Here is a 26,600-nt window from a genome sequence, read left to right on the forward strand (position 1 = left end):
ATCGCTGATAACACTAAACTGATGAGCTGTAAAAGCTTTTAAAGCGTCGCCTATGGCCAATTTTGGGTATGCTAGTTTTTTGCGATTTTGCGAGTGCGCGCAATTTTGAAGCTTGACATGTTTGGTGAATATTTACCCGACGTGACCCCGTCTTTTATATTTTACCAAAAAAGCGGGTAATATTAGTTGTTTTATAACATAATGTAAAAAAAAGGAGGGTAGACTGGTGGTCCGTGCTTCCTCTTCCAGTTCCTCCAAGCATATGCTGCATGCAGGAGGCTCCTCCATCTGCTGGTCATCGGTCGGGAGGCCTGTGGATGTTTCCTTGTTCAGGGTGGTTCCTGTGCAGGGGAAAGCGGCTTCTGTCCCTATGGGTGTTGTCAGGGTTCCGACCCCTTCTAGATGTCTGGGGCAGCTGTTCTTCACTCACCCACTGTGAAGTTCTTCTTGCTCTGATATTCACTGTGGGAGAATCTTGCCCTGCAAAAACAATGATATAGTGATGGTTTAGTAAATGTGATTTGCCTTCCTCTGGAACAATCTCTAAATGTTACTGTTAAACGGTTTTATTATCTTACCTGGCAGCGTCTGTATAGTTGGTTCTCTATCAATAAAATCAATGGAGACTGGCAGCTCTCTGGCCCAAACTTGGGGAGGAAGGTGGATGGCCATCTGTCTATTATCTGGTAATGGAAACGCATACTGTATGTGAGAGAACAGAAATTACATTTATGAAATATTTTCTCAAAGAAAATGTTCTTAATTAAAAAAATAAGCAGTAAATGATTTCTCCAGCTGATAAAAATAATCACTTTTACTCTGCAATAGTAAAAGTGGTTGAAAGATGTAAGACACTTACCTGAATAGTACCACTGAGCCATTCCTGGCAGATTGGACAGGTTTGACTCTCCAGTACCCGTCTGCCGAAGCAGCTGGTATGAAATCTGTGGGAGCAGGGTAGTCTGGTGGCTGTCACTCCCCATTTCAATCCCTGTAAGCATATTCCACATACAGGACGTTCCTTCCTCTGCTGGTCTCGGTGGGGTTGTCTCGTCTCAGGGTGTTCTCCGAGTCCACGTTGCTACGATCAACCGCAGAGCGACTTCTGTCGCTCTGGGCGAAGTCAGGAATCCAACATCTTCTCTGCCTCTGGGGCAATTGGTGTTCCAGGTCTCTGCCTCGCAGTGGAGCTCTGGATTTAGCTGAGAGCTATAGGAGAATTGCGCTCTGCAAAAACAATGATAAAGGGATGTTTAGGAAATAAGAGTCGCTTCCCTACTGACAAATACTAAAGAGACATTTGCAAATTTCTTTACACTTCAGGGTTCTTTCATAAGTATTAAATCACAGTGGTGATCATGGGATATGGTTCTCAGCAGCAATAGAGACAATCAGAATGTCCCTCTAATAATACAATAAACGAATATTATGTCACCTTTCTGCTTGATCTGAAATAAGAATGTGAATGCTATTACACACTGTAGGTTACAGTAACCAGCTTTGATAGGCTTAATTCACATTGCTAACACACCAGGCTAAGGAGCTTCATTTACCAAAAATGTACATTTTTTTTCAGCTGAGTCCAAGGAGATTTGACTAAAAATAGAGCACCTTATCCTTGTGTTAGAGCTGTGTGCATTGAGTGCAGTCATTTAACCTGTGAAAAACACATTCTTTCCCTGAGGTTTAGAGATAGAAACTTCTATTGATCTCTTCACCGACTTTCCCTTCGATTAGAATATTGTTTTTCATTATGGGGGTTAATGAAAGACAAAAATCTCAATGAAAAACCAATTAAAAGTCCATTTTTGTGACAATAATATTATAATGGGGGAAGAGGCGGGGCACGCTCAGACACTACAGGAAGAGAGACGGCGACAGTGTGTGTGCCAGCGCAGTGCGGATCAGTGTGAGGAAGGAGGGTGCTGGGAGCAGTCAAAGGATAGGAATAGAGGTAGGCTGGAGATTTCTGCTGGAGCACTGTATACTCCAGCAGTATAAGATGGCGCAGAGAGGATTTACAGCTATACGATGGGACAACACTTTATAAAGGCTAGGTTCACACCGAAGTAATTCATCCACGTGATATCGCACAAAACAGAGATTTCCATTTAAGTCTATGGAAACGGCTCACACCTTTGCGATTTGCCCAAAAAGGTGCAGGAGCTATTTTCGGGCCGTTGTCAAAGCACGGTTTTCAAAGCAAAATCTCCCAAACAAAGATGAGCAAAAACAGCTCACCAGCGCAATCGCTTAGGTGTGAACCTAGCCAAAATGAGTCCGAAGTGTCATTAGGAGGATTTTATGAACTCTTTTATCCCCATAGCTGGATTCTAATTACTAGACATGGGGAACACATGTTCAGTGTTTGCTTTAGGTGACTGTTTATATTTTAAACATTGTATTTTATTGTTGTTTGTAAGCGGTACTATACAAAGAGGATATGAAGGCGTCTTCTGTCACTTGGTGTTTTAGGAGCTTGTTTTGTGTTTTTACGAAAAGCTTATATATTACACTTGGTGCAGAGATGTAGCGAGCTGACTTTGTATAGGGATAGCGCGTGTATTTATTTTTCAATTTAATATGTTTTATGAACCATATATAGACTTTCTAATGATGTTTATTACAAATCATCATTTTACTGGTATTATTTTTGTTGGTACCTCAAATTTCTATTTTTCCAAAAAAGATTTGCTCTATACATTTATTTTGTGGATGTGATGTCTTGTACACTAAAGCGCCCGGAGATATATTGATACCTAATCATTACCCTGTGAAAAAATACATTCTTGACATTAGTTTAAGGGTTTGTTCACACCATCTTCAGTGCATTCTGACATGCCAGTACTGAAGTGGTTAAAGCGGAATTGGCATAGTTAGACTTCTATGGGAATGGAAAACCCACTGGAAACAAGCACTGAAAGCACTGAGAATTGAAAAATGGCCAGGTAATGAAGGGGGTGTAACATGCCACTACTGAAAGCGGGTTTGGTATTTAGTTAGACTTCTATGGGAATGCAAAACCCACTCGAAACAACCAGATGCTCATGAACATACACCCTTAGGGCTTATTTACCCCATCTCCAGAGCGTTTCGGCACGAGTAGTGGCCAGAATGCACTGAATCGAATAGAGCAAGCCTCCCTGCGTTCTGGGGAGGGGGCGTGGTGGTTCCATTAATATCAATGGCACCGAAAACACACCTCCCGCCTGCTGTGCGTTCTGGTGCGGTTCGATCGCCAAAAAAATAGTGCATGCACTATGTTTTTTGCGATCGCACCACACTAGACTGCGGGCTTTGCTGAACCACGCATTCTGGTGCGGGCAGGAGGCGTGTCTGCAGTGCCATTGACATTAATGGAACCACCCGCCCAGGAACGTAGAGAGGCTTGCTCTATGCGATCCAGTGCATTCTGCCCACTACCCGTGGCAGAACGCACTGGAGATGGTGTGAACAAGCCCTATGGGTGTATGTTCATGAGCATCTGGTTGTTTCGAGTGGGTTTTGCATTCCCATAGAAGTCTAACTAAATACCAAACCCGCTTTCAGTAGTGGCATGTTACACCCCCTTCATTACCTGGCCATTTTTCAATTCTCAGTGCTGTGAAAGTTTGAGAATGACTGGTCGCACAACACTGTAACCCAATTTTTTTTTTATATCTTTTTTTCTTTTTTTTTTAGACATATAGAGGTTTCTTTTCGTGATATTTAATAACTTGCTTGTTTTTATTTTTTACAATAAAAAGGAAAAAAGACCAAAAAAATTCCCCTACTGTTAAACATATGAAGAAGAAAAAATCAGGATAGTACAAAAAGCTCTAAATGACCCTATTTTGTTGAAAAGTAGAAACTCCTAAGTGATCTAATTTTTTTCTGCAGTTTTTTAGAAATGAAAAAACATGCCGGTATTGAGGGGGCTGAAACATTTAGCTTGGTAATGGTGCAGAAGATGTGAAGAGGGTAACGAACAGATCACATAAAGTGACACTAAACTCAGAAGTTAAATCTTAAAAATGTGTTCAAGTACCTTAATTATTAACATAAATGTCTCTTATTTGTGCATCACTCGGCTGTAGATCCTCAAATCATCTCTGAATTGGTGCTGACACTGTCCTTCCTTCTAAAGGGTGATTACTTTTGCCACCTGTTAAAATGCCCTTTTGGCAAGTGAGGCACTGTAATACAACAGGGGGATGGTGGGGTGGTGGGGTTTAACCACAGTCAAGAAATCAATTTTTTTTGTTCACAATTAGTTTGTTTTCTTTGTGCAGGTAACCGTACTAATGAGAACTATGCTGGAAACTATTGGTGAGTGTTACAATATTTTATTTTCGTAATGTTTTTATTTATTTTAATACTGGGCTATTTAAAACGTATCTGTATGCATTTTTACATTCGTTGAATCTTTCACTTACAATGTTTAGAATTTTTGTAAAACTTAAAATGGATTTCCATCTAAAGGACATTCCTTCTGTGATTCTCTGTTCTAGCGTTTAGGCCAATTTGTTGGATGTCTTGATGCATTTTATTCATACTAAGACATTGTGTGTACATGGCCATTTACAGAGTGCCTGAGGCTTGGCGGCATTCGCCTCTGGTTAACATCCTTTGAATGAAGCTGCACTGACAGTATAAAGAGTGCTACATCTTAAGTGCGGTAACATATACAGTAACAAGCAACCAGAATTCATCCACTGTGTGCCTGATTGCATCTGCTTGAATTCTGAATGCTCTGGGTTACTGCACTTAAGAAAAATGTCATATGCATTGCGTTTATGGAATCTTCCCAGTAGTGCAGCCACTGTGTACATGATTGCTGCTGAATGTAGGTTAGTGCAGGTGAATAGAATAAGGCATTCATTTGCATCAACCTTTTATTAAACAGAGACAGGTGACTCACTCTTATCAATATACCTGCAGCAGTACCTGTGCCATTGATCTGTGTAGTCTGCCCATTCAATGCAGCATAGTTGCCCCACAAAAAATGGGTGTAAACAATGCCCAGCAGTGGAGGGCCGACCAGTGTAGAATGGGTCTGGGCTCTAAAGCTGGCCGTACTCTGCTTAGATTCCGGCCAGGTCAGCAGGAAGCAGTGTGTGGCCCTTACCCCTCCTGAAAACGTTGAGTTTTTAAAAAAAAATTTTTAAAGCTTGTATATCTTTATTGAGTTTTACAGAATACATAACAATTGGTAGCAGACGAGTCAAGTATAATGGTGTACAGACACGTGGCCAGCCGGCCACTTAGGCATTTTCGTCTTTAAAACAAAGATTACGAACGTTGAGTTTTAAGTTGACATTTGCGAAGAAGCCAGACTGAGTGATGACTGCAGCCAATCAGCTGTTACAAATGATGTAATCGTGCCCAAACTATGTATCCTGGGAAGGTCACATCAGCATAGCATTGCTGGGAAATCACATCTGTAATCTTAGGCAAAGACATTTTCCTCCCCTGAGATGATGTGCATGGTCACATGTCCTAGGCACATGTGCCCGAGTTCCAGGAAGTAAAGGGAGATGGATTAATCTGTCCTTAGTAAAAATGGCCACTGTGAGAAGAATGGGGAGGAAAAGAAAAATAAGGTATGCAAAAAATAAAAAGGCGGCAATTATCTAGAAGTATGTGTTTGTAGATTGCCATTACTAAACATTTTTAAAGGTGTATTTATTGTTATTTTAAAGATATGGGTAAAGTTCCTCTTTAAATAAAGATGTGAGGAGGAAAGCCCCAGATTGTGTGCAGTTTAGTACTGATTTTAATTTGGGTACATTGTATGGTTTAGAGCCTTGGTTCTCAACTGGTAGGTCATGACCCAAAAGTGGGTCGCGACCCTGTGTTCAGTGGGTCCCCGTGTGCCTTCCACTTTTCTAGGTGAGAGGGTCCTCAGCCCCCCCCTAGCGCAGCACTGTCAGTTCTTGCGCCAAGCAGCCATTCAAAATATGCTGCCTGGTGCCGAGTGTCAGCTTGAGGTAGGGTGGGCTCCATCCATATGTGCATTGCTTACAGCTCCCTCGCATGTCCTGTAGAGATGCCTAGACCGGTGTGATGTAGCATACTGGCTCTCGGCACCTCTACAGGGTGTGCAAGGGAGCTGTAAAGCACTGCACATATGGATGGAGCTTCATCATAGTACAGCAGCCCACACCGGACCCCAAGCTAAGGATCCACTCCAGTTCTCATAAGGTAGGGAGAATGGGTGGATCTTAAAAAAAGAACAAATTATTTTTTTTGGAGTGTTAATGTGTGTGTGTGTGTGTGTGTGTGTGTGTGAGATTGTGTTTGTGGTTGTGTGTTTTTGAGGGCCCATTCACACTAGTACAGTGCGTTAATTGCACAGACACGTGCGATTAACGCACTGTACTTCGCAATCGCACCTACCACACGTTTTGGTATGAGAAGGCAATTGCATTGCCATTCATTTGATTGGCACCTCAACTGCACCTCCCACCCACAGTTGTATTGCCCGCATCGGGTCGTGCAGTACCGCAATGCCGTGCATTCCATTGCAGTGCAACTTGGGTCACGACTTATTGACCAAGGACAAATGTGGGTCCTGAGGTTACACAGGTTGAGAACCACTGGTTTAGAGGACCCCCTTCAACAGGGCTTTGTGGGTACTAATAGAGCCAGAACAATCTTGGTATGTTGGGTTTAACTAGGAGAAAAAAAAAATGATCCAGTTGCTGTTTTGGCAGCTCAGGACCTCTTTTGGTCCAGAATGTGCTTTTCTGATATTCAACGGGGATGCATACCTGAACGTAGTGATTCAAAATCACACACCATTCCATCACCTTTTATTATGCAAGTGCAGTGCCTCTTGAGCCCTGGTCTAAATGGAAAGTATGGTGGCTTGTGAATTGATCCACAATTCGCTGAACTTGACAAGAAATAGAAATAGCATTCCATATAATGTAAATCTCAGTCTAACACCCACAAACATGTTTTCTGGCCGTCTTGTAGGTCGTAATATTAGAAATTAACTATCAAACATTAGCTGGTGTGGATGTAAAGCTAGGACTGGTGGGAACAGTGAAATATACCAATATAATAAACATTAGAGAGCCTGCAGCTGGAATATTGGTTGTTTTCTCCAAGATGTTGAACTTTCATTTTTATTGTAGATACCCATCGGGCCTTGCAGGCAGTTGAACGTCTGCATACAAAAGTTCGGGAACGTGGGGATATAGCAAATGAAGAAAAGCTGTGTTTATTGAAATCTGTTCTGCAAAGCCCTCTCTTCAATCAGATCCTCAACTTACAGTCTTCATTCCAGCATATTAGAGAGCAGGTAGAGCAAACAAACGTATTGGCTATTTTTCGTTCTCTTGATTTGCATAATAAAGAAACCTTTGCTGAATTCTTTTAATTTGTATGCTGCTCAGTTCTTTTGTCCTGCCTATTTTCACATTAATTTTTCATGTTCTTTTCACCTTGCTTCAGTGTTGACAAGAAATATGGATAAATTAGTTTGTCCCAAAATGAAGGTGAAAACTAGAGGTGCACCGAAATGAAATTTTAAAACCGAAAATAAAAAAAAAATGTCAGGCCAAAAGCGAAAATTATTTTTACTCTAACCTTTCTAATTAAAAAAAAAATATTTTATCATTTTTTTTCTAAACTTTTTTTTATTTTTTTAATAAATATTTGTATTTTTTAATTTTACTGTCGGAGACTCTAGGGAAATATCAGGGGTCTGACACCCCTGATATTTCCCTTTTTAAAATAGAAAAAGAGATTGAGGACACTCAATGCTCAATCTCTGTTATGAACAGGAATCCTCTATACTGAGTGTTTCTGTTCATTCATAACTTGTGCAGATAGTATGTTTTCTATATCCACAATCATGAATGAACAGGAGGTGATGTAGAGCACTTCCCATTCGTTCATAATTGGGGGCACAGTAAGCATAATCTGTCCTCAATTATTTACAAGCAGTCAGCGATCACTGACTGCCAAAAGTCCAATTTTCGGCCGAAATTTCGGTGCATCCCTAGTGAAAACCCTGTGAATCGATTGGATACAGATCTAGATGCTAGATTAAATGGGGCAGTAGTCGAAGATATTTGCAGACCATATCGAAAGGGGAAATTTAGGATATGTAGAGAAAACCAGCATTTAGATGTAGCATACCAATAGAGAATAAAATAGATTTGAAGTTTTCATTTTTTTTTTTATGTGTATAATTGCCATGCAAACTGCACCAACCTCAGTGATTCTCTGTAGCTACCCAATAAAATTAAACTTATTTAAGATTGCATAATGGCAACAAACGGAGTACAAATGTAGTCAGAATTTTTTTGTATGTTTATCTCTTTGCCTCAAAAATTGGTTACGTCTTCTGCCTCATTGCTATTCACACAGTTTAAAATTAAACTGCAAGCCACCTATTTTGTAATTCATTACATTCTTGGCACCTACTACTTATATGTGATTTGGAGGTAGCAGTGATAATGCGTTGTACCCCTCCCCCAATTTACCACTTCACTCAGACAGGGTGTATGTAATTAAATGGCTCCATATCCATTATCGCTTAGGATTATTTTTGCTTTGTGCTCTGTTACAGAACTTAGTAGTAGGAGTTGGAAGTAATGTTTCCATCCTCCCAGTTTTTAAATACAAAGTGGAGGTTTAACATAAGGTTTAAAAAAATAAATAAATCTGGGGATACCCTACTGATCACTCACTTTTAACCACATCCTTAAAAAGCATGCACCCACCTGTAGCCACACCTACAAAATCTAACCCCCATTTCTAACACACCCTAAATTGGTCACAGCCTTTAGGAACAACAGTCAGACATTTAAGGTATAAAGACAAAATAAACATTTTTAGGTGCCAAGATATACATGCATAGTTAGGAGGGATGCCCTGAAGGCATCTAGCAGAAAAATGAAGCGCACACCACCAGCCGTACACCTGGAGGTGTGGCCAATAAAGTTGAAGTCAATTCACAGTGTATAGCTTGCAGTGTGGTAGTAAAATAAGCCCCTGCATTGATGTTATTGACAGTGATAGCCTCCTCTATCAAGCCCATTCAGATCTGTCTGCAAACAGTCATTTGTAAAAGTTACAGTGGAGGATCAGATAAGATTGGAATCTGCTAATTGCAATCTGGAGGCATCCTGTTAAAGAGAATTGAGCCTGCAGATATTGGAGTGTCCACAGACCCCTAAGATTGCTACACAGCTCCTCTAACAAGCCCATTGATCTCTTAACAACAGTCACTTAAATTGCAATAAAGAATCATACATAAGGCTGACGTTAGACGAACAACTCTGCCGTCAGCAACGAATTGCTAACAGCACAGTGCCTTCTACTAACCTCTATTGCCCTCTATTGCCAACCTCGGCCCTTAACGTTGCCAAATCTTGATTGCTAACGATGAAAGCGATTTACGCAGGGACAGATAGGCAGCCAATAAGCAATCCTGACTCTAGCATTTTGTCGCTAGAGGCAGTAACCTACCTGACATCAGCTGAAGGGTGTCATCGATTGCAATCTTGGGGAAAGAGAGACAGCCTGCCAAAAAGGTGGTGCCTCAAAACACCCCACAGCACCCCACATCCTATCTCCAACAACTGTACCCTGCTTTGCGCAGGGTGCAGTAGATCTGATATCTGTTAGGGAAGGCACACTTTGCCACGCAGAGACATTGAGGCCCAAGCAGTGACACTGAACAATTGAGGCATGTGCATTGCACAGGGCAGTGCTGACACATGGCACTGGCATCGCACTGGCACAGTCGGGAAGCCCAGATCCAACCAAGGACCCTTACTAAAAGTTCTCCCTTGAGCCACACACCACCAGTCTCTCCATAGATGGGGCTGACAAGTGTCCGGACAGGAAGGATACAAACAGTGATTAGCCAGTACAGAACAGGTCAAGCATTAGGAGCCACAAGAACAGCCCAGGATGCTATGCTCAGCCCCAAGTCCCTCAGCCTCTTAATTGAACTTTTCTCTGGTATTCTGTCTATAGGGGAGGCAGGATAATCACCTAAGCTCTCTTGGGTGCTTGTCATTGCCTTAGTGTTCATGGGGGGGCATCAATGGGAGAGGGAGGAGCCTGCTGTGAAAACTCTGAACACAGGCAGTGGTTGGTCCGGGCTATACAGGAGCCCAAAACAGAGACTGTCCCCAGCAAACAAGGACGAATGGCAACCATAGTTTAATGTTTTGCTTAAATACCACAAAGATGCATTATGAAATGTTTAACTTTTATCAGCATAAGGAAGCATAAATAACTCCTAAAATATGATCTAAACTTTATCTAAACTGTAATAAGAAAAGGAGATCAGTCCTATTTTTAGCATTCAACACATGAATTGAAACCAATCAGTGTGCTACTTTTAGTATCATGCAAGAACTGCAGCTATGCTAAAACCAAAAAGTCCACTTTGTCTATCCTAATTTGCATTTTATGTAACCCACGGCAGCCAAAAGGTTAATTAGGTGTATACTTTTTGAAGCATGTGCTATGTAACTTACTTCCTCAGCAGGTTGTAATATGATTCGTGGCTGAGAAACGTCTTAGTAATCACAAAGAACTTGGGTATGTATAAAAAAGTTGTGCTTCTGAGATCTCTAAATTATTGACTATTGACAAAGGGGCTGGTTTGGACTAGTGCATTAGACTAGAGGGAAGCAAAACTATTAGTACTTGTGAAAGAACTAAGCAGGTAGGATATGCACCCTGTGTGCTTTACAAGGGCACATTTTCCACTTTAACTGGAGTATACTGGAGACTTGTAGAAGTATGTGTAAGACTAAATCTGTTATTAGAGTTTAATCTAAGTTAAAACTATCACTCTTCTAGTTACCTGATCAAAAGATCAGATACCCGCAAAAAACCTGTTTAAAGCTTATTAGACTGGAAAGGTTTTCACAGGGATTTCCCGGCTTTTGGGCCTTCCTTAATTCACAATCAGACAGATAGATATGGAAGAAGTTCAACCATTGCTACTTTCGTAGGAGTGAGCACTGTGTACACATTAGTGCAAGGGTACAACAACAAAAAATTCTCAAATAAGTGGCAGGAAAGCCTTGGGTGACTGCTAAGAATCTGCAGGCAACCTAACCTCTGGGTGTATGAGTCGGTCATAAATGAAGAAAGAACAAAAGTGGTATTCCTGGGCAATGTGCAAAACACTTGTGTGGCGTATTTTTCAGGCTTTTCCATCGACGTCTTGCACCTAGCTGTGTGCGTCCGGCCATGCTCCCACCCTTGCAGTCACAGTTTGACTGATGGTAGAAGGAGCCTATGGTGGCTTATCTCCCCTCAGTACCTTCCCCCACAACTAGGAAGTTCAGGGAACCCTGAGTATGTTCCCAGTCGTGGCTGAGGATACAATTGGCTGGGGGTGGGGGTAGGGTTTTTTTAGTAAAGTACAGGGTGATTTTTGCCTTAATGCAGAGCATGCATTAAGGTAAAAAACACCCAGGGGGAATTTATCAAACCTGGAGCAGACAAAATCTGGAGCAGCTGTGCATAGCAACCAATCAGCATCTCTTTAATTTTTAAATCTCAACTGAACAAACTAAAGAGAGAAGCTGATTGGTTCCCATGGGCAACTGCTCCAGATTTTGTCTGCTCCAGTTGATAAATTCCCCTCCTAGCCTTTAGTACTGCTTTAAACCGCCTTCGTTTTTTCTAATGTTTATGTCCCTTTGGTGAGATTTTCCTTCACTTTCTGTCCTGTAGACACAGCAAAAAGTAAAATCAGATCTCAGCAAAGTAAGCACATTCATTATTAGATAGTTGTTAAAAAAATCCCCATTGGAACATTTGTCCTCTATTCCTGCACTGGTGACAACTCAAAAGTTTGGATTTTCTGTAGACCGTTCATATTCTGCTTTATAAATGTTACATGAAAGTCTCTTAGGAAAATGCTATTAATAATAATGTATAGTTATGGTTCCTGCATATTGTTCTCTACATTTTGTTATGTAAACTTTGCTTTATATGAAATGATTTAAAAGTTCAGTGAAACCTCACATACCAGCCTACACATTCCAGAATCAATAGTACCAGAAAAATGGACACATTTATACTGACTTTCTGGGGAGGAATGTTGGAGATAAGCAAAGCTGGGAATGCTAGTCAGTGGAGAAGTTCTTTTCATGTTTTCAGTAGTTGTACATATGAAATCTTTACTCTGGGTGCTTCTCAGCGTTAAAATCTGTAGTTATATAGAAAAAAAAACTGTACCAGCATAGAAGTCTTTAGTCTGAGAGCTGTTCTTAGTGCTTTGCTACAAATTCGTACAGCTTTTAAGGCATCTCAATGACCAAGAATTACTTGTGTCATTCTGCTCTGGGTATCTCTGTAGTAATAGATTTAAACAGCAGAGGAGCATGTGAATCGTGTGGACTAAAAAGCAGTTAATTCTACTGTACACAAAGAATATTAATGTTTTTTTTTTTTTTTACATGTTTAATAGCTGCTGGAGAATGAAACCACCTGACAATTTTCATATATCTCAGGGACTCAACCATTGAAATATAGTCACTTGAATTGCTGGATTTCAATACCTGCTCTTTATAAAAGGCTTCCTTTAGATCAGTAGAAATGCCTTCCTTATAGTGGTGGTCAGTAAAAAAAAAAGAAAAGGCAAAAAAACAACACAACTACCTTTACACTAGTAAACAGTAAAAATAGCCCTTGTATACTGGTGGACAGTGCAAAGCCCCCCAACTGTGTTGCTGCAGGGAAGGGGATCATTAAAACAAACGTGTTGCTATGCCTTTCCTTTTCAGTGTTTGTTAAGCAATTAAACGTGAATGGTTTGATGTTTCTAGGAGGAAAAATATCTAGCTACAATGCTGTTGTGGGGAGCTCTTGAATTTAGCATTAACATTACAGAAAATCTGGATTTTCTAATAGTAAAATGTTTTTCCTTTTATTCACAAGTTTGAGTTTGGATTAACCACCATTCTACAATAATATGTAAAAAGAAAAAAAGATTAGGGAGGTGGATGTGTATTTTTGGAATATCCATCTCCAGAAATAAGGCACGTGCGGTGAGCGCACTCGTTAGATGTCTGGAATCATGCCTTAATTGAATGGCTCAGATGACACATGTAAGGCACAGTGCTGATTAGCGTGGCCCTGTGAGTTGTGATTGCTGTGATAATAAAGAGGATGCACTGACCACCAATGTTATGGCGGGAAAACACCACTGACCACCACTCACTCACTATTGATCATTAACATTTAATGGGGGCACACACCTCTGACCGCTGACATCTGCAAGCTGTTCTGTGCATTACATAATCCTAACCCCTGCACTGTGACTGCTGCACTGTATAGGTTATGGCTTTTTTCACATCTTTGCACTGTGGGGACATGCTTGTTACTGCAAAACACAAAAAAGTGCATGTTGTGTGTAGGTGTGCTTGACCCCCAAGGTGATCGGAACACGCTTGTTCATAGGGTATTTCCAACACCTCCGAAATATTCAGTGGTTTAGTGAGGCACTAAAGAGGAGGATTTTCATACTAATTATCCACAAAGTATTCACGTGGATGGAGGATTGAATATTTGCACAGTACTTTGACTTGAGCATATGCACATTATCATGCTTTTTAATATTGATCTTTTTTACATGAGGCGGTTGAACACTTAACTGATTTGTTGTGTATTATGGTGTTTTTGTTGTGTATTATGGTGTTTTTGTATATGTAATATTAGTTATTGTGTTAGTGTTGTATTTATATATTTGCACTATTTTATGTGTATTTATTCTGTGCTGTCTAAAAATATAATTTGGATACAGTGTTACATGACTATGTAAGTGTCAGTCAAACTATCACCGGGCTGAAAATGGCCTGAAATGGAAGGGGTATACAAGAAGGAAGGATGCTACTCAAGTGGTTAAACAGATAAGAGTGTTTAGACCTAAAGAGGATATAGTTAATATGGCCTTTAGAAATGGCCTTCAATAGTTATGTTACAGTAAGGGTTATTCACCATTAATGGTGAATAAAAAGAATCTCACTATGGGACAATGAGCACAGTCAAGTCTGTAGGATAAATGTAACCTAAATTATTATATTAATATGCTACTTCTAACCAAATGTAACAACTGGCATACTTTGCTGTTTATCTTCCTTAAGCTGACCATACACCTATAGATTATCTGCAAATTTTCTGTGGCCAGGTGGAAAAGGTGCAACAGATTCCTCCATCTACGCTAAACTGTGTGTATGGAGGAATCTCCCACTGGGCCAAGCTCCAGTATCTTACTAGCCGGCCCCGCTGGCTCTCAAAATACTTGAATGATCTGATTGGATAAAGGCATTGTTCAGGTATTTTTCCATTCTAAAGTTTCCATTCTACAGTTCAGCTGCCCACCCCAAATGTATGTGTTTATTCTGGTTCAGCAGAAGTTTGAACTTGTTATCTAAGTTTCCGGTAATACGTGATTTGTTTGTTTTCAGGCTAATATAATACCTTCTGGGTCATTAATAACAGAGTTTGCCCAGATTTCCTCATATGGATCAAGCTCCCTTTCATCGGTGCAGAATGAGTCTTGCTCATTGGCCCAACAGAATGGCAGTCAGTTTAGCTCTGAAGAAACTGTTGAACCTCCCCTCTCACCACAGATCAATGGAAAAACTGGCAGTGATGAATTTGAAGAAATCATTAAGCAAATGGCTCAGGTACGTGTTGTTAAGAACACAATGTGTTGTCTTTCTAGGAGGAAAATTAATTAAGGATTGCTGTTTGGAGAGAATTTATGTTATTCTTAAAACCCACACCATTCTTTCTAATTCTGAACTCCCATAATTTCCCTCATTTCATCAGGCACTGTCCGTCTGTCTGTCTTACTGGACAGCCTACTGTAAATACTATGTCAAATATTTTTTGTCGTCTACAGACTTTGAAATCATGCATAATTGTGAATTATACATTATAATTATATTATTATTTATAAAGTAAATGTGATATACATTGCCTGACCAAAAAACAAATCACACACTCTAACATATAGTTGGACGACCTTTAGCTGTGATTGAAGCACACATTTCCTGTGGCATCATTTCGATGAGCCTATGCAATATCACAACATTTATTTCTGTCCAGAGTTGCATTAATATTTCACCAAGATCTTGTAGTGATGATGGGAGAGTTGGACCACTGTGTAAAGTCTTCTCCAGCACATCCCAAAGATTAAGGTCTGGACTATATTCAGGGAAAAGCAGCTGACCTCATATTTTGGCGACATAGCGTTACTGAACTTAGACCTGACCAACTGAAGCAACCCCAGATCATAACCCTTATCCAATGGGAGGCTCTTACCTATTTGCTTAGCTAAATCCAGGTGGTGGCTCTTTTTTTGGCCAGGAAGTGTATTACTATAATTATATTGTTCATTGTTTTGGACACAACACTTGTTTATTGATATGTGTTTTTAAATTTTTGTTACAGGGTCGCCATATTGAGGTACTGGATATGGTTAAACCTTCAAGTGGTGGTCTTGGTTTTAGTGTTGTGGGATTGAAAAGTGAAAATCGAGGAGAACTTGGGATATTTGTTCAGGAGATACAGGAGGGCAGCATTTCACATAGGTGAGACTCACTTCCATGTTAGTACAAGCTTTGAAGTCTTCACATTGGCTCAATACATAAACTCACCATTTAGATGGAATTTGTTTAACACAGTCATGGCCATAGTTACACTTCTACTCTTTAAATTTAAGCCTTTTCTTTGTTCGTTCTGATTTACAGGCTTTTCACAGGTAAAACATACAACATGCAGTAAGTTGACTTTAAAAAGAATGGTGGTCTACTGAAAAAGTGAAACGGTAGAAAGGCATCATGGCACACTCACAAACCAGCATGTAAAACAACTTGTCTCACCACTAAGGATAATAACAGAGGTTTGGATACACGTCTTCTGCAGAGGATGTGAAAGCCGCACTGCCGCGCCAAGGCACCTCTTATAGTGCGGTCCTAACTCTAAACTATGAGAGTCTCCATCTTGGAGCACATGGGGGCAGAAGATTTCAAATTGGGTGCAGGTTTGTCAGTAGGAAGCTGAAAAAGTGATAGGTTAAGCTCCAGCAGGAGAATTTGAAGGAAGATAAAAGCTACGGATGTGGTCAGGAGATGATTTATAAAGACGTCGCCGAGCCATTCGCTTTGTAAATATCTGTGAACATTCTGAAAGTAATATTGTATTATGGCCACTAGCCTGAGCTGAAAAGCATAGAAAATAAATATTTCCTTTGGTCCTTCTGCACCATCTAGTGGCCATAATGTGATATAATTAGAACATTCTAATTTAATTATACTCGTAAAGGAGAACATGAAAGAATGTTTGTTTGCACATATATTTGCACTGGACAAAAGTTCACAGATATTTGCAGTGTAAATGGCCCTGCAAAATCTTTATAAATCAACCCCTATGACTTACTAACCCATGGTTATATGTTCTTTCTAATTGTTCTCTCATACAATAATGGGGCAGTTGGCTATGTGTGTCAGTAAGGGAGTTACAATTAACATATTCAAGATAATGAGAGATTGAACAGACACATGTAAAAGTATCTTAAATGAAACCTGTCATTAAAGAAGTCTGTGGACTGCCATTACTGATCTTCTGAAAAAGCTTGATACTGACCTGTTGAGTTTAGTGCAAGTCAAACACTTACCTGGGATAAGCGTGCAGATATGGCAAATCAAAGAAAAGTTAGAATGTATCTGTATATTGTTCCAGGTCAGTCACTCAAAATATTGACAACTAGCATTTTCAGGAGTGATCAGCAATAGCAGCCTCAGTGTTTCTGCCATGACAGTGCAGAGAACCCAGCCACGTAATTTACTACCTACAGAGGCATTAGGTGAAAAGCACTTTGCCAGTTAGGACGAAAAAAAAGTACATTATGGATATGCTCAAGAGTAATGTTTCAGGGCATGTAGTTAACATTACAGTACAAAAAACAATTATAATCAAAATTCCTATTATCATTATACCTCAACATTACTGAATTTGACTCTGTATGACAAATTTATATTTTCATAGGGATGGAAGATTGAGAGAAGTGGACCAGATTCTGTCCATCAATGGTCAACCACTTGATCAGACAGTTACACATCACCAAGCCATCAGCCTCTTACAGAGGTGCAAAGAACATGTGCAGCTTGTGGTTGCTAGAGGACCATTGCCTCAGCTGGTTAGCCCTATGGTATCTCGCTCACCGTCCGATGCCAGCACAGTATCTGCACTTTCTAGTCCTGTGAGTGCTGTCTTGCTAAATTATGCAGATGTTAATGATGCTTATATTAAATTATTTAACAAAATGAAGATCAGTCATTGAGAGTCAGTTCACACTTGTCTGTTTTTCCTGCAGCAAAATTCATGGATTTTACTGCATGAAAATGCATTTTAAATACACTGTCGCTTTCTTTTCTGTGTGGCTGGTTTACATCTATGCACAGCATAATATATTTTTAAAGGAAAACTATATGGGTCCATTCACATCCCTGTGTTACTGCACACCCTGTAATGTGCGATCATTGGTGTAAATGGGCCCATACAACTGGAAAGATGTATTAATAGCATGTTGGTAAGAGACTGAACATTAAAGTGAAACGTCTTCAATTATATGGGAGTTATGTAAAAAATTACTAAAAGTGTATTTAAAGCCAAAACATTTTTTTTCTTTGTTTTGGATAGTGAAGGGAATGGTTAAAACCCCTATCAGATACCATTTTTCCCATTATTTCCATTGATGGACACAGAATTGAAGAATAGTCTGACATGTGGGTTATAGTGCCGCATACAGGAGGTATGGACACTGGCAAAACAGAAAAACTATGAGCCAACCCCCTTATATTTTCGCCTCCAGTGGTCATGCCTCTGTTCTTTGCTGTTATCTTAGGAGGTTGGACGCCTTTTCTTCAGCTGTGCTGTGGAAAACTTTAATGTATTTTGTTTCTATCATTTTTTTCTCTTTAATCAAAATATATTGTTCCTCTGGGAATATGTTTCCTTTGGAACTTCAATAAAGACCTCATTTATGCTGCTTGACCTTGGCTCTTCAAAGCAACTATCCAGTTTGGCACATCCTCAGCGGTTGCTTTGGCGGCCATACCGGGACCCCACTGGATTGAAGATTGCTCAGATAACCTGAAATGTGACCCTCGGGCACTGTACTCTGCCAGTTATGCTATCCTGAATAATGTTCTGTGTTAGCTAGCTGCAGAGCGCTCTCCAGGTTTATAGCAAAGGCACAGTCTTTTGGTGTGACCTAGTCTCAGATAACTTGCTTTGTGAGTGAACTTCTGAGCAGGCAACTTTGAAAACTCATCTCTGCTAGTGGCACTCTTCAGGCTTTGAGTTCTGTGTCAGTTAGGTACAGAGTGTTGTCGTCAAGTACAGAGCTGTGGCATGACCACTGGTGTGACTCAGTCTCTAAAACCTTGCTTGATCAAAAAAAAAAGCCCTAAGGGCTGTTATATGTGGGCTTTTCCTTAGCTTTGCTTTGGAATCCCTATCACACCCAACTGTTTTGTACTTGTGGGTTACTCTGAATCAGAGGTAGGCAACCCGGGCACCCTTGCTGTTGTGGAACTACAAGCCACACAAGGCATTTCAATACTCTGACAGCCACAGGTATGATTCCCAGAGGCATGATAGATTTTGTAGTTTCACCACAGCTAGAGTGTCAAGGTTGCTTACCTCTGCTCTAAAATTTGCTGGCACTCTTCAGCTCTGTATCTTAGTGCTTCTCGACCTTGTGTGCTGTATAAGTGAGCTGCAGGGCATTTTTCCTAATCTAGAACTGTGATACAATCCCTATTGTGACCCAGTGTCTTCAGACTCCCTTAGTGACTGAAAACATGTTGGCTTTTTACTACAATATTGAGACTTGGGTTTTTACCTGGATTACGTATGTGGGCACTTTATTTGTGGGATTTGTGTTTTATCACAAAGTATCCTTTCCAGCTCCAGTGTGGTATATCCTATGGTATAACTAGTAGTGATGGGCTCGGGCGTGTTCGCAAGTGCCTCGTGCCGAGCCCATCGGGAAGTTGTCAGCGCGCAGGGCCAATCACAGGCACTGAGACATTTCCCGATCTCTGCAGCTGCGGACCGGGAATATGTCTCAGTGCCTGCCATTGGCACTGCGTGCTGACGGCTTCCTGGCGGGCTCGGCACGAGGCGCTTGCGAACACGCCCGAGCCCATCACTTATAACTAGTCTCTAAAAACTCACATAGTTTTTTTAGGCCTTGTTCACACCAAGCGCGTTCAAAGAGCAGAGCAGTTACAGACTGGATCAAAACTGCGTCCAATGTATTCCAATGGTATTTTAGGCTCTAGTTCACACAGCACCGTTCAGTTCCAGAGCATGTAAAAAAAAACTGCAGCATGCCCTATTTTACCTGCTCTGGAACGCATGCAAGCGCATCACAAATGCACTGTAATGCACTAAAAGGCCATTCTAAACTAAAATAAAAAAATTGAACCAAAAACAGCCCGGAACGCATCAAAAACGCGGCACAACCCACTGCACTGCGTGTGCATAAACTCATGCAGATCTGGCCTGCATTTGGTGTGAACAAGCTTTTAACCACCTGCTGTCCGGCCGTTGTAATTAAACGGCCAGACAGTGGCTTTTTGAATGCGGGTGGCCGTTTTTAAACGTCCGATCCCACCCCGCTCGTGCCCGCCGCTAGGTGGCACGCACGAGCGGGAAATCGGCCTGGAATGTAAACAGCCACCGATGGCTGTTTACATACAAGTGTTCGGGTGTCTGTAGAGACGCCCGATCGATTGTAATATGCGTGCGCCCACCAGGACCAGCACAGCAGCTCTGCGGCCGGGGATCAAACGGAGATCAGTACATGATCTACGTTTAATCTCCTCCTCTTCGGAATGCAGGAATGATGTTTTTAAGCATATCCATAGCCTGTTTTTAAGCATATCCCCTATGACGCTACAGCAAGTTATTGATCATTTGATTGATGCAGTGCATTCTATCCTTCAATTAGGGGGTCAGCCTTCTCCTCCAGACATTGAGCTTTGTAGAGTTTCAAGGACCTGCCCGTTACAATCTCTTTGTAAAACTGTCCTATGTGAGGACTGGAACTTACCTGTAGAGTGATGAGATTTTTATAATAATGTTGAGGAGCTTCCCTTTTCAGTGAATTTGACACGTGGTCTCTCCCCACTGTGGATGAACCAGTCATCCACCTTAACACATACCATCAGACAACCATCGTTAACCATCGACATTAACTCTAAACCTCCCTCTATACATTGATACCTTCATCCTGTGTTTCTTCAGTTATTTACCTTGTTCCTGGATGCAGTTATTCATTCTTCTTAGCCCCTGTGATGTCATCACAGGAGCTTAAAAAATCCTGCAGTCTCAGGAGCTTGGGTAGGGATCCACCAAGGTACCCTGCGTCATGTTTGTGGGAATATGTATGCTGTGACAGGAGATTAGACAACTCCCCTGTCTCTGGTGGGACACACCCGCTGCAAGGAGAGTTGTAAAAAAAACAGCAGTCCTCATTAAAGGAGAACTATGAGGTGAGTGCTTTTCACTCACCTCATAGTTCTAGCCGACCTGTGACAATGAGACTGTCACAAGTCGGTTTAGTAGATCGAGAAGTGAGCGAACACATACCAGCGTTTGCTCACTGCTTGATCCTGTCACAGCTCTCTGCCGTGACAGGGGAGGGGCTGGATTCCCCCAGCTCCGATCCGCCACCGCTGACTGGCGGATCGGACGGGGGAGGGGGCGGGTACAGCTGGCTCTGCCTCTAGATAGGCAGAGCCACCTGTCACTCACGCAGCTGGGCGGATCCAGACATAATTGTCGGGATCCGCTTCAGCTGCGGCATCTCAGTATACCGCGAGCTGTAGCTCGCAGTATACTGTGGCGTCTCAGTATACCGCAAGCTGCAGCTCGCGGTATACTGAGCTTAGGGTGACGGGAGGACGCTAGTTTGTGTCCTCCCGTTACCCTAAGGAGAACTATGGGGAAAAGCCTTAACCCCATAGTTCTCCTTTAATATCCTAGCATTCATAACAGTGCCTGTAATCGTGGAAGCACACATGCATCTGTGTGACCTGGCTTGTTCTTCCCCACCTCTATGCAATGATTGTACATGAGCCTTCTCTGTGCACTGCCATTCCTGGAAGCAAGGATCATAAAGAATGTAAAGTAGTTGGGGCTGCACAGCTCGGAAAACACATTCCTACCTCTGTGCCATTTTTATTCGCATGCTCTCTCTTTTTTCTCACCTGGCACCTGAACGAACACATGCACGGCTTAGTGTACAGAAACAAAATTGCAGACCGGCAGCTAGAAGCCTATTATGGCAGAATAGGCTAACATAGTCTCTCCTGTCATAGAAAGCATGCCAGTCAACTTTTTTTTCACTTCCACTTTAAGGTGGATGCTTGGTTGTCCGCTATATTGTTGGTAGATGCTCATGACTGCTTCAAGCCCCCAGTTCTTCCTCTTGAGGTTTGTTAGTCCTGATCTGGAACATCAGGTTGTTTGGACAGGTTTTCCCTTCACATTAGTAAGATTTTTGTTCTCATTGTAAAATCTTTTTTATGGCCGTCTGTTGACTTACTGTCAGCTTCTAATGACACAACTCCATGTCCTTGTGGATGAATGCTCATCCTGCCTTTTCCTGCTGATGCTTCACCCTGTATAAGGTGGTGGTCTCCCACTTCTGTCTTTTTAGCTCTGCAGTATTTCTTTACCTTTTTTCTTCTCCTTTGTTGGTCAGTCTCTCTGACTTAAGGTGGTTCCATTGGGTTTGTCATGAACTCCTTAGGTCCTTGACCATCCCCTTGGTATTTTACTAGATAGTTCTCTATGTTGATTATCTCCTACAAAATTGGATGTCTGTCCTAGACATCCCTATCCCTTAGAGCCTTCTTCTTTGATACCTCTGGTTAAAAGTTTAAGGCTTAGGCCTTTTGTCATTTGTAGACTGGCTGGCCTTACATTGTGGACATGTTGCCCAATTTTTTTATAGGGATTTTTTTTTTAGGCTGGAAAATTGCTCCTTTTGTTGACCATTCTTGTTAGTCTGTGCTTTGGCTGACAGCTTCAGCTGGTATGTACTCAGTGTACTTCACGCTAGTCATTTCCTTTGGGGGAATTTCTTGTCATTGTCAGAGCTTCAGGATGATCCACTGTGACTTCCTGTCCTGACAGGAGTTCCCCTGTCCTTTTGGGAACTTCACCTCTTCTGGTTCAGATTCAGGCATTGGTCGTTCTGGTGGTTTACAGGTGGTTTCTTTTTTACTCTAGGTCTGCTACTGCTTGTTGCCCACTACACAGTAATATCCCTATGTCCCTCAGTAGATGTTTAAAAAAACAAGATTTTTGTACTAGCTGTAAAATCTTTTTGAGAGACACAGGTCCCATCTTTCTGTGCTTGTTGGCCTTATGTACTGCTCACAAAACTTGTACATGACAGTTTAAGATGGGGGTTATATGAGGGCTGATTTTAAATGATTTTGCTGTTTTGCCAGGGTCAAAAACTCCTGCAGGTGGCAGCATATAACCCACATGTCTAAGAATTACTATATTCCTGTGCCCCTCAATAAACTCAAGAAAATCATATTTTTTCCCTCCTATTGCTGCCCTCTTCCTTCCGTCCTATAACATGTCCTTGTGGGAGCCTTCATACATGAAACCTGTAGCCATTAATAATATAATTCTTAGAATCATGGTAGTACAAAGACACTTTAAATTGCATTTCCCCGTTTAACTACCAGGAAAGGGCAAAGTAACAGAAGCACTTTAAAGATACATTTCCATATAGTTATAATTCATTGGGGAAACAGGACGTAAAACAAACCATTGATTTTTTTTGTACATAAGATCTATTTATGATTATTTTTTGTCAGATACACTGGCAGCATGTGGAGACCATTGAACTGGTTAATGATGGTTCCGGTCTTGGTTTTGGAATTGTTGGAGGTAAATCAACTGGAGTTATTGTCAAGACAATTCTTCCTGGAGGAGTGGCAGATCAGGTTGGTTTACAGTTGTTGTCTTGCGTGCATTTAGAGGACTATAATTTGAGAGTGCTATTTATATCCACCTATATATATAAAGCTATATTAGATTGTTATTAGACAACTGTCACCAGACACTAATTTGTCTGTCTCTTGATTAGTAGATGTCATCAGCTTTAGCATGTACAAGCACTTACAAAATATTTATATGTGGGCTACATGGGCTGATTTTAGGATGTGTATAACATTTTAGTTGCTGTAATTTACATGCATAGGTATCCATTACAGGGTTTATTTGCTCCCTTTCAGGCTGATAAATATACTATCAAAAGTGTTTTGTTATATCTGTTTAAGTGCAATACCTTGATATCTTGTAAACTGATAACTTCTTGTGCTGTCTCTGCTGCACTCTTATCATTAACTCTTTATGTGGACTGCAGAACACCTCCCACTGTTGGTGCGAACAGGATGAGGAGTTTTGTTGTCTTGAACCTGCTTTGATGCATTACATCAAGTTAGCTTTGTCACCGTAAGATGGGTACTGTGTTACTGACAGGATCACCCGGAAAAAATAAAGGGATAAAAGCTTGGAAAAAAAAGCTAATGCAGTAACCACATCCAATAACTAGTAAGGTGCAATGTATTCATTCTTGGTTTTTGCATTCCAATACACTAAAAAGTAAGAGTTATTTAGCACCAGGTAACTAAATCTTTCCTCATGCTAAATAATTTTAGTTTTTGGAGAGCCCAAGTAAATGGCAATATTTAAATAGCAACCAGCTTTGCAGTAGTTCGATGGAAGGGCAATGTAGATACAAAGTTCGATCTGCCTACTTGAAAAACCATGCAAGATATCTAAACAAGAACAAACAAAGTATTCTTTTTTTCTTCGTTCACACTGTGTACAAAGGGATGTAACTTTTTTTTTTAAGGGGATGTAACTTTTTTCAAAGATCACATTGTACTGTGGCCCACATACAGTGAAATTTGCTTTCTTTTCTTTGAAGAAAGTAATTTGATCAATTGGTGACATTACAGCATGTCAGAAAATCTGTGTTTGTATTAAGTTGACTTCTCTCAGTAGTTATTTTTGCATTGTCCAGGTATTGTATAGTAACTTTATCTTCTTCTTTACCATCAGAATGGCAGGCTCCATAGTGGAGACCACATATTAAAAATCGGTGAAACTGACCTTGCTGGAATGAGCAGCGAACAGGTTGCTCAGGTACTACGGCAGTGTGGAAACAGAGTGAAGCTGGTTATTGCAAGAGGTCCAGTTGTAGACTCTACAACAGCAGTCTCTGCCAGTGTTCAGACTCCTCCATCAGTCCCACCTCCTCCTGACTCGCAGGTCAGTATATTCTCACACTGGGGCTTTGTAATTGATTTTTGTTACATGTTTGCATGTTAATTAAAAAGGCCTTTTCATTTCCCCCTGCAATTGCATCTGATCCATTAAGACATCAGATTCAGAGCTATGTGTGCATTTTTTTTCTTTTGGCATGACGTGGTGCATTTAAAAGGATTCAAGGTAACGTTTAGGGCTTATATCAGTTAGTGTTTTGAATGCGGTAGGTTATCCTGAAGTGTAAACCCTAACGGAATGCACTATTTTGTGCAATTGCACCGCACCGTGGGCATTGCTGTGCCATGCGTTCTGGTGTGGTCGATCACACTGTGGGTGGGAGGCGTGGCTGCTGTGGCCGTAGAACAAAAAGGAGAAAAGGAAGCGCCACGATCGGGGGGAAGAAATGTTTTGAGCCAATCGGTACAGCTGCTGTGCCATTGACTTGAATGGCACCACCACACCCCCCTCCTGTCCCAGAATGCAGGGAGGCTTAATTATGCTATCCAGTGCATTCCAGCCACTAAAGGTGCTGGAAAGCACGGGAATAGGTGTGAGCAAGCCCTAGGTCTACTAACTTTATAGCCAGGCATGACCATTACATTCACAATGTGCTGTAAAAGTACTCTGCTGCTTTCTAAACCAGCTGTTCATGCAAAACCTTAGCTGTGCTCTTTAATGAAATTTGTTATGAATGTGTTTTGTGCTCCTATAAGTTTTTTGTTTTTTTTTCATATCTACACGTGTGATCTTTATTTTGCAGGTGAATGATGGAATGCCTAGAGAAACAGATGGTGAATGCTTTGATGTAAAGTTGTCTAAAAATGCTCAGGGTTTAGGGATAACTATTGCGGGTTATGTTGGCGACAAAAGTTCAGGTAATGAAATTCTGCAGATTACTGCTTGTCTTAAACGTGGAGGTTGGTTGTGAAGCAATTTAATACTTTAATCTTAAACAATTTGTATGCATAGCTTTCTATATTTCCTTGTATTTTTGTATTCACATAAGTGCAGAGATTTTTGGTAGCTGTACTTTTGATGGTGGTTGAATGCAAACAGAAAAGGAGCAGTTTTTATTTCTTGCTATTGAAGGGCACAGAAAGTGTTAAATCTTTTGGTTATACTGCTGCCCACAGGAGGAGTGGACAGGGGTTAACATTGTGGGACAGAGCACTGATGTCAGCACTGAAGAGCACTGAAGTATTGGCTCACATTAAACTAAAAAGAGACTTCAGGGACTTCTAGATATATAAGGAAACTCTAACATTACTTGTTTTTTCAAAACAGAGCCCTCTGGTATTTTTGTGAAAAGTATTACAAAAGGCAGTGCTGTGGAGCAAGATGGAAGGATTCATGTTGGAGACCAGATTATTGCTGTAAGTAAACCAGTAAAATTCTATTTTTTTCTCATGAAGTTGTGTTCCAGACAGTTTAACTGCTGAGTTTACCTCTTATACCTGTCCAAATCTGTAAGTCGAGCTGATCTACTTGTTTTTCCTTCAACATTTCTATTATTTTCCATGTTTTTATTTAAATGACCTATGTTATGACAGTATGTTTAAAAATGGATACTTGAATCCTCTTTTTTTTTTAACTGTAAATATAATATTTTAGAAACCATAGTGAAATAGAAATGAGGCAGAACATTCATTGATTTTATGGGGGAACACATGAAATTTAGAAAATGGTAGGGGTAGGTAGAGCTGGTTGCCTATACTTAACAATGTGAGATGTATAGTTACCTTGATTAACTGGTCAGAATTCACTGTCCATTGTTTTCATCATGTAAAATTGATGTAAGCTAATGGCTGGCTGCTCTTTGGTTCTTGATACATCAGGCTTATGTATTCTGTTACCAATAAACCAAATTTCAAATGTTCTGCAAAATTGGTAACTTTGAAAGAGAGGACAGTGTTTTTTTGCAGCACAGGCCTGCATTTACTTAGTAACCGTAAGAGCATGTTATGCAGAGCTATTATACTGAGTTTCTTTGTGTCACAGATTCTCACCAGTTTGGTGTCACTAGAGGCATATGTCTGATACCCACAGAGTATAATTGCTATTACAAACAACTGGTAGCCCCCTCTAGCCAGATGGCAGCCTCAACCATCCCAAAGAGCCAACTTAAGTAGAAGGTTATAGGGCATATCCAGAGGACAGTCATATTCTTGGTAATAATGTGACAAACAAGAACTTATCAGTCACTATGTTAGTAGGTAATGAGTTCTGAATTTTACTGACGGAATATTATTTTA

At 40.8% G+C, this 26,600-nt stretch overlaps 1 protein-coding gene across 1 annotated transcript in view; it reads left to right on the plus strand.

The window, feature by feature from the left end:
- Window positions 1-4,274: 4,274 nt before the first annotated feature.
- MPDZ (multiple PDZ domain crumbs cell polarity complex component) overlaps window positions 4,275-26,600 on the plus strand; it is a 132,269-nt gene continuing 109,943 nt past the window's right edge. The window contains exons 1-9 of the mRNA XM_018556477.1: window positions 4,275-4,308; window positions 7,122-7,288; window positions 14,439-14,660; window positions 15,430-15,569; window positions 17,026-17,239; window positions 22,890-23,018; window positions 24,142-24,351; window positions 25,109-25,223; window positions 25,633-25,721. Of these exons, the coding sequence (XP_018411979.1) occupies window positions 4,284-4,308; window positions 7,122-7,288; window positions 14,439-14,660; window positions 15,430-15,569; window positions 17,026-17,239; window positions 22,890-23,018; window positions 24,142-24,351; window positions 25,109-25,223; window positions 25,633-25,721 (1,311 nt within the window). The 5' untranslated portion in view covers window positions 4,275-4,283. The remainder of the gene's footprint in view (window positions 4,309-7,121; window positions 7,289-14,438; window positions 14,661-15,429; window positions 15,570-17,025; window positions 17,240-22,889; window positions 23,019-24,141; window positions 24,352-25,108; window positions 25,224-25,632; window positions 25,722-26,600) is intronic.

This window comes from Nanorana parkeri, unplaced genomic scaffold (genome assembly GCF_000935625.1).
Source record: "Nanorana parkeri isolate BGI_ZX_2015 unplaced genomic scaffold, ASM93562v1 scaffold239, whole genome shotgun sequence".
In the NCBI taxonomy this organism is placed as follows: Eukaryota; Metazoa; Chordata; class Amphibia; order Anura; family Dicroglossidae; genus Nanorana; species Nanorana parkeri.